The 9,760-nt window shown below is 32.1% G+C and overlaps 1 protein-coding gene across 1 annotated transcript in view; it reads left to right on the top strand.

The window, feature by feature from the left end:
• The window catches only part of LOC137626127 (uncharacterized), a 280,479-nt gene that overhangs the window by 101,768 nt on the left and 168,951 nt on the right, over window positions 1-9,760 (top strand). Inside the window, exon 3 of the mRNA XM_068357204.1 lies at window positions 1,663-1,804. Within this exon, the coding sequence (XP_068213305.1) occupies window positions 1,663-1,804 (142 nt within the window). The remainder of the gene's footprint in view (window positions 1-1,662; window positions 1,805-9,760) is intronic.

Here is a 9,760-nt window from a genome sequence, read left to right as displayed (position 1 = left end):
TAAAAATATCATGTTTGGTTGTTATACTGTACAACGATACGCCTTTCAAGATCTATTTAATGTTGATACACTTAGTATTCTAGTTAAATTTGTTGATCTCATATTTCTATCATATCAAACATTAATGGCTTTATTTATATAATTTAGGAAAGGACTAGAAATAAACTCTTGCCTTTTTCCCACCATAAGTCTTACGAAAAAATTTTTGGCGTAAGTCCATCAACGTATAACCTGATTTTATCTATTCTGAAATTTTTTTTTTCTTCTTTAAAACCAAGGGAGGAAAAATAGATGGTTACATAACGTTAATTCTGGTGTTTGTAAACTGCAATAGTTTATCCTCTTTTAATCAAAATTGAAATTCAATATATCTGCATTTATTTAACACGGTCAAAATACAGCACCACATTAGCGCTTGTGTAAGGCTATTTACTGCAGTGTAGGGGCCTCACACTTAACATTGGTAAAATAACTAAACTTGAAAATCGCAATGCCCTAGTAGGGGTCTTGTGACTATATTTACCAACATTTGTAAATTTAGCCGTTTCGCTAATTGCAGCCAAATCTTCCTCCCCCAAAGTTCATCTTTCTTATCTGCATATTGGTTTGGAAGACAGTCTGCCTCCCTCGGTCTTGCTTCGCCTCTGGTCACAAGCCGCGAATAATGGAACAAGGGGAGACTCCCCTCTATGACTCTCGTTCTCGGCTTTCTGCAATACGATTTTGTTTCTTTGTCTTCAAATAGGTCAGTTCTATCTCTCTCTCTCTCTCTCTCTCTCTCTCTCTCTCTCTCTCCACAAAAAAATATCACTTTTTCATTTTTTCTTACGTTACCTTCAGACGTAAAACGCCATCCCCCCCTCTCTCTCTCTCTCTCTCTCTCTCTCTCTCTCTTTCTCTGTATATATATATATATATATATATACATCTCTCTCTCTCTCTCTCTCTCTCTCTCTCTGCAACCCAGGTCACTATGTCGTTCTTCTCAGACGATCCTTGCTCCTAAATTACCAGATGATAAACGCTAACCCATTATTAATTGATACAGAAACTCTCTAGAATATAATTAATCGATATAAATTATGCAATAAATTCACAAAGCAAGACACTGAATATCTGATTCACTGCGCTGCAAGCAAGCGCAAAGGCAAATGAATGTTGAAAACCTGTCAACATTCTGGTTTATGTAAGCCCAAATGTAAATCTTACAGCTTCCCCTAACTTCTATGGCGTGTTTTTGAAATAGTGTTGCTCCATCCTTACCTTAACATACAAACATTCATCAATAACTTATCAAACTTCAGAATGAAAACATATAGGCAATAATAATAATAATAATAATAATAATAAAAATTATAATCATAATAATAATAAAAATAATTATTTTTATCATTATTATTATTACTATTAATATTATATTAATAATAATAACAATGACAATAATAATAATAACAATAATAATAATAATGATAATGATAATAATAATAATAGTAATAATGATAATGATAATAATAATAGTAATAATGATAATAATAATTATATTAATAATAATTATTATTACTATAATAATAATAATAATAATAATAATAATAATAATAATAATAATAATAATAATAATAATAATAATAAAATATTTGATCAACTTCCCTTTGTTCTTTTCAGGAGGAGTTTCGCAATGATGCACGCGTGACCATAACGCTGGCCCAGTTGAGGGTGTCGGCATCGGGTCAGTATCGGTGCGAGGTCATTGCAGAACATCCCAGCTTCCGAACAGAAGCCAAGAGCGCGAACATGACCGTCTTAAGTAAGTAAAGCTAAAAAGAAATGGATAACCATGTAAAGTCAGCTTGGTCACACGTAGAAAACTGGAGGAACACTCGGTAGAGCGCAGACCTCAGCCACGGCAGCTTAGACCTTGACCTTGACCTTTGACCTAGGATTTTAAAATTTGAATCCCTTCACGTTTCAACATAACAATTAATATCTGAAAGTTTCATTACTTTATGAACAAAATTGTGACCTACAACATGACAGCTTATTTCTCGACCTTTAGCTCGACCTTGACCTTTGACCTAGGACTTTCCAAGTTGAATCACTTCCACATCTCAACATAACTATTAATCCCTAAAAGATTCACCTCTCTGTAAGTAGAATTGTGGCCAAGAAGTTGTTCACACAGAAATAAACGGACAAACATAACCTCTTCTCCAAGTTCGTTGGCGGAGGTAATGAAGTCAGCTGGTATTAATATATGGATGAATGGTATTTAAGGTATAAAACCTTGGCACTGGGACCAATTGGCCAAGTAATGAAATAATAATGGTAAACGATGTAAGAAAGGAAAAAATGATCATTTAAAAAAGGGATCATTTTAATTTAAAGGACAACTAGGCAGATAAGAAACGGAGAAAAATCAAGACATTGTCCACTGCCGTATTTACACTGTGGCATTGTGGATGAAACCCTTGCATAGAAAAAAAGAAGCAGCTGTTTCTAGTCCACTACAGGACAAAGGCCTCAGACATGCCAATTCATATCTAGGGTTTGGCCAATTTTCATTACAACACTAGCCAGTGACGATTGGTAATCCTGGGAGATTTTCGTCTGATCGCTCATAGATAACCAACCTAGTAAGGGTGGCTCCGACTAAACAAACCCTTTTTCACCACGTTAAGGTATCCTCACACAGAAAGTTTCCATAAAATTAGCAAGCAGCTTCATACACCTATAGACAAGGTTTATCTCAAGGGCATAAATATATATATATATATATATATATATATCTGTATCTCGCGCGCAATCCCCTCCTTGCATTGTATAAAAGCCCTTCTTATCCAATATCTCTTTCACAAATTCTATGCAACCATCTCTTAAGATTTCCTTCCCTCTTTCCTCTGATCACGTTCATATCATACCCTCTTTTCTCCTAACAGGTATCCTTCAGATGAGCACAACTACTCAAAATGTCTGATCCATCTTTCCACTGCTACGTTCTTGTCACGTGTATGTATCTCCACATTTCTCTCCCTTTCAGTTCTACTTTCGCTGAATATACTACGCAGACCGTTAATCTCACCATCTTCAAACCTTTTCCCTTTCAATCGCAGTCTACGTCGACCCTTTATTTCCATATTGTGACAACTTTGTTTCCACAGATATTCATAGCTTTTTTTCGATTTTTACCTATATCACTAGTAGCTTAATTTTTTTTAACTTATTATTTCCAGAAATACAATTAATCGCATATTCTTACTCCTGCTCATATTTACTCGCAACTTTTTCTCTTCCTTGTAAATGCATATCCTATTAATTATGACATCTCCAGCACTCCTATAACTTATGTTGTTTGACATTAAAAAAAAAAAAAAAAAAAAAAAAAATGTTCAGATAATTCTCTCTTGAATACTGACTTTCTTGAATGATTCAGTCTTTCACATTTCAAATCAAGCTATCATCATACACGGTTGTCCCCTAAAGACTTCCACCTCAAAGCTTCAATCTTATCCGATTTTTTTATTTTTCTTCGTATCCTTCTCCTTATTCCGTATTTGTTCCTCTCTTCATTTGCTTACCAAAGAGATTCCCTTTGATGTCATTTGTACCATCCAACCCTTCATTTCATTTCTCTAGCCACAATCACCTCTTTTTCCATCTTCATCTCCCCTCAAGATTCATCATCATCTTTGCCTGTGTCCTGCGGCTTCGTCATCCTCCCTCTCTCTCTCTCTCTCTCTCTCTCTCTCTCTCTCTCTCTCTCATTAGTCTTTATAACCAGTCATCACCGCCATCTCAATCTATTATTGCTTCATTTCCCTTGCGACGTCCTATACCTCTCAGACTTCCCTCTCATCTGTTATGGCATTACTCATCTGCCCATTCTACTTTCCGGTTTCATATCAAAGAGCGACATTTTTTCTTCTTCGTCGTATTTTCATCTGTGATTTACGGACCTTTTTATCTGCTTGGATTCTTTCTCGTCTTCTTTCAGGCTTTATGAAAAAAAGAGGTGCAGGTTTCTTTGCGAAAAAAAAGTAAAGAAAAAATTGAAATGTGTCTGAGATGCGAACAAAGGCTTCCCGGATTTTTCTTTAAAGCTGTTATTGACGTTTCGTGATTAAAATGTTACGTTTTCTTGTATCTGCTGATGGATGCTTTTTAGGAAAGTTTCCTTTTCCTTTAAATAACAAAATGTGAAATTTACACACACATAGCACACATACTCCATGTGTGTGTTTGAATCTTACGAAATAACAATACAATATCTGGCGATACAGAATGAAATTATGAATTATGCGCATAACTAAAAGAATAAACAGGAACGCATACAAAGAAAAAGAAGAGAGGGCACTCGGTAAAGCGCATACCTTCGCTACCGCCACTTCTGTCAACAAGAAAACTGACGATGTTAATGATAATCGGATAAAAATTTACCACAAAATAGCAAAAAGACGTTTTTGACCTTTTCGTTACCTTGAACTTGACCTCTGACCCAATAATATCCAAATTTTAATCAAGTTGTCCTTGGACCATAGCAAACAATCCTACCAATTTCATGAGATTAGGTCAAGTAGTTTTTGAGTTATGTGAATCACAAACACAGATATACAAAGTAATAAATACACAAACAAGGGTAATGCCATCACTTATCATGTTATATATCAGAAGATAGACAATTGAATTATGCACATTTTGGCAATAGTTTCCTGCAAATTGCATAAAAACTGATCAAGATAAAACAAAAAGACATTTTTTACCTTGAAACCTTTTATTTCAATCACTCCCAAATTCTAATAAAAATGTCCTTGGATCCTGATCAATCTTCTCACCTAATTTCATGAGATTCAGTCAAATAAATTTTGAGTTTTGCTATTTATTTTTACCATTTCGTGACCTTGGCCTTGACTTTTGAACCCACCCCTCAAAACTCTCAAAATCTAATCCAGTTGTCCTTGGATCATGGCCAATTAATCCACCAAATTTCATGAGATTCGGTCAAGACAGTTTTGAGTTATACGAATCACAAACATACAAACAGACAGCGCCTATCAAAACATAACCTTCGCCACAACGAAGTTGGCGAAGGTAACAAAGCGGAAAACTGACGTCAGGTAAACATGCTATCAGCAGATAAAAAAAAAAAAAAAAAAAAAAAAATAAAAAAAACCTTATTTTTGGAAGACATTTATACAACAGAAACGCCAAAGGCCCAGAACCGTATCCCCCAAATGCATTAAACAGTAGATATTTGGTCTTTAAAAGTAGCAATTGGTAATAACAATGAACAGTTAAATCAACAATAAAAGGAGAGAGAGAGAGAGAGAGAGAGAGAGAGAGAGAGAGAGAGTTCATCTTCCTCACCAAGAGAAAAAAAAAAAAAAACCTTAACTTTGGTAGTATAATCACGATAAAACAACTCATAATCCTTTGCGGAAAGCTTAAGCTCAAAGACTGACATGAAATCTTACAAAAAAAAAAAAAAAAAAAAAAAAAAAAAAAAAAAAATTAGATTTGGATGTCATAAACTGTTGGCGTCTTTAACTAAATAACTGGGAATCTTAAACAGAATTAAGAGACATGAATACGAAAAAAAATTACGCACATGAGCTGGAAGAAAAGGGTAAAATATAAAGGAAATAAAATTTACGGTTGAGTTACCTGATTAACACATATTTCGATTGTTCCTATAAATCCTTCAAACAAAATCACTACTCTTTCAACATTAATTTTCCAGACAGTTTCATGAGAAAATGGAAAAAATATTTTCCGTACCACTTAGGAAAAAACTAAGTAAGACAGGCAACACATAAAAAACAAAATAAACTATGTGAGATGACAATAACACGTGTTAGTTTAGAGTTTGATATGGAATGTTTTATATGAATGTTTACAGTTAATAACAAAAAGAATTAACATTCGAATGCTGAACTGAAGGCATATGTTTAGTAGATGAATGTAAGTGTTTTTTGGCCAACTACACGTATTTCGAGGTAACTGTCATGCATAAATAATGGAATGAGAAAAGAATATAATGATAGGTTGACTGCAGGCTATCATGTTAAGCCATTCAATAGCGAGAAAGAACAGGGATATGGTAATAGAACAAGTAAGTGTGTCTCAATTTTCTAAATAATTTGATCTCCCTTTTCTCCAATTGGTTTTATTATAAGTAATCAAACCTCATTCAAGGCAAAAACTTAAGTCAGATTATATTGAAAACGTAAGAAGACATGAAAAAAAAATGCCTGTAGAGAAACGAGGGAATAAGAAGGAAAGGGCGAAAAATAGGAGAAATATTACAGTGAATATATAAGTGACTTTATGTGACACAGATTAACATTCATAATTGTGAGTAATAATAATAATAATAATAATAATAATAATAATAATAATAATAATAATAATAATAATAAGAAGAAGACAATGATGATGATGAGGATGATGATGATGATGAACAAAGATTCAGTCAAACCTGAGAAACAAAAATCTCATACGGATAATTTATATATATATATATATATATACAGTATATATATATATATATATATATACAGTATATATATATATATATATATACACATATATATACATATATGAACATGAATATATAAATATATATATATATATATATGTGTGTGTGTATATATATATACACATATATATACATTTATGAACATAAATATATATATATATATATATATACATATATAAATATAAATAAATATATATATATATATATATATACATACACACACACACACACATATATATATATATATATATACATATATATATATATACATATATATATATATATAATATATATATATATATATGTGTGTGTGTGTGTGTGTCCGAAGATGTAATATAGGAGGAATGTATTGTCCCTATTCCCTTTTCTTAAGTGCCCACTCTAACCTCTCCAGACAAGGTATCCACAAGTTTTGATCCACAATTAGAAGAGTTGACCGCCGACACATCGTTTATCAAAGTTTGACAACTGGTACGAAGTTGATTTATTATCATGTGTGTGAAAGTGAAAAATCAATTCCTGCCTTTTTGGATTCTTTGGTTAATTGGATATTATTTTTCATAGTTTAAACTTGCAATGATATTTTAAGAGAGTGAATGATGTAAAGGAATATACAAACTCTTTATATGGTATCAAGTCAATGATATTGATTCAATAGATTAAGAATAAACGTCAAACTGTCTCGTAATTTTTTTTTTATGATGCTAAGTACTTTTAGAGTATATATATATATATATATATATACATATATATATATATGTATATATATATATATATATGTGTGTGTGTGTGTGTGTGTGTGTGAATACCACAGTTAGTCTTATGTAAAAGGGATGACTAGAGAAAAGTAAAACAACCGATACTGTAGTGATGATTCATTCATTATTTAAATTTCTGTATATAAATGTATATGTATGAGAGGGTCTGTAATCCACCAGTAAATTGTTACTCTAAAAGTACTTAGCATCATAAAAATAAAAAAAAATTACGAGACAGTTTGACGTTTATTTTTAATCTATTGAATCAATATCATTGACTTGATACCATATAAAGAGTTTGTATATTCCTTTACATCATTCACTCTCTTAAAATATCATTGCAAGTTTAAACTATGAAAAATAATATCCAATTAACCAAAGAATCCAAAAAGGCAGGAATTGATTTTTCACTTTCACACACATGATAATAAATCAACTTCGTACCAGTTGTCAAACTTTGATAAACGATGTGTCGGCGGTCAACTCTTCTAATTGTTGATCAAAACTTGTGGATACCTTGTCTGGAGAGGTTAGAGTGGGCACTTAAGAAAAGGGAATAGGGACAATACATTCCTCCTATATTACATCTTCGGACACACACACACACACACACACACATATATATATATATATATATATACACAGTATATATATGCGAGTGTGTGTATATATATATATATTATATATATGTATATATATATATATATATATATATTTATATATACACACACCAATGATCATCCCAATAAATGCAGCTTAATAAAAAAAGAAATCAACATCCAACAAATCCTAACTAGATAAGACTAGCCCAGCTGATGAAGCTCCTCTCCTTCCTTAATGTATTCACAGATCTCCACATTACTAATCATTGCATTAATCTGCCAAAGCTACTGTCACTTCTCAAGGCAATTACGTTTAGATAGAACAGTTAATGCATTAATACCAAGGAATTACCCAGCATTGTTACCATTAGAGATACATAGAAATATTTGATTGAGTATGGCAAATAAATTGTGAATTCATAAAAATTAGTGTTTTAGTGCAAGTGGAATGTTTCTTTTTGTCGATTGATTCTCAGCTAAAAGTAAACAGGATTGAGTTTAGATTAATTTTAATTTCTCTATGGTTTCTGGCCTATCAGTCATTGCCGATTTGGATAAGAACAAGATAAAGACAATAAAAGGTTTGACTGTCAGGTAGAATATCCTATGTTTTCTAGCAGAGAATGCAAATTTTGTAAGCCAGATTAAAATATATACATTATCGTAAATGTATGAAGATGGCTAATGTGATTGACAGTGGTTTGTGAATATCTAGAAAGTTTACTCAATTGCAGAACCTCGAGAATAATAATTAATGCAAAAGATACAAAACCTATAATGAGTAATATGAGGAAAAAACTAATCAGCTATATACTAATGGAATGATAAAGTTTTTAATAATATCACTCTTATCATCATTTACTATTATTCAAAATTAACACAAATATGGAGTTTTAAAAAATTTCAATGCATGACTAAGTGATCTATAAACTCATGAAGCTTCAAGATAATTATATCTTTGAGCTATAATTTCTTTCGATACATCTTCGCACAATATTATCAACAAGGAATAACGGTTATCTCTCCTATTTTCGATATGAGTCCTGCCCTTCTTCAGTGCCCTTAAAATGTCAGAGAAATTCTTAATTTACTTCCCCATAAAAATATTGGACCAATTGAAAATAGAGATATACGTCCTGTTCCTTGAACGATGGAGAATTATAACTACATATGACCTTAATTTCTTCTCGCAAGAGGCTTCCATAAGAGGTTCCATATTTCACCCATTAACTATCAGGCGATATTAAGCCATTCACATATCAGACATCCAACTCATTGCTCATTTTATACATATATAGGCACAAGCATATATATATATATATATATATATATATACACACATATATATATTACACACATATAATATAATATAGTATAATATATAACGACGACAATTGCAGCTGTTCCTAGTCCACTAAAGGCCAAAGCCTCAGACTTCTTATTCATGTCGGGAGTTTGGCATTTCTTCACCACGCGGGCCACTGCGGACTAGTGATGGTGGGAGACATTAGTCTGATTGCTCCCAGCAAACCAACCTAGTATGGTTGGTCCTGACTCGTACAGCTATGCTAATCATGGCTATGCACAAAACCCATTCATCACAATAATGTATCCCCACGCAGAAAGGATATATATATATATATATATATATATATATATACATAAATATATATATATATATATATATATTCATCATTGATGCATAACAATTAACTAAAAATACAAAAAAGAATAATGAAGAAATTTATTTCGAACTTAAAAATGGTACAGGATGGATGAATACAGTTTTCTTTTGTACAATTGCGCACGTTCGATTCATTGGTAAGCAGAAATACTTTAGGCTTGTCCCGTATAGCCTCATTTTAGCCTAC

The sequence above is a fragment of the Palaemon carinicauda genome, chromosome 33 (assembly GCF_036898095.1).
Source record: "Palaemon carinicauda isolate YSFRI2023 chromosome 33, ASM3689809v2, whole genome shotgun sequence".
Taxonomy (NCBI): domain Eukaryota; kingdom Metazoa; phylum Arthropoda; class Malacostraca; order Decapoda; family Palaemonidae; genus Palaemon; species Palaemon carinicauda.
Note: the sequence above shows the minus strand (reverse complement) of the source record. Positions and strands in the feature narration are given on the sequence as shown.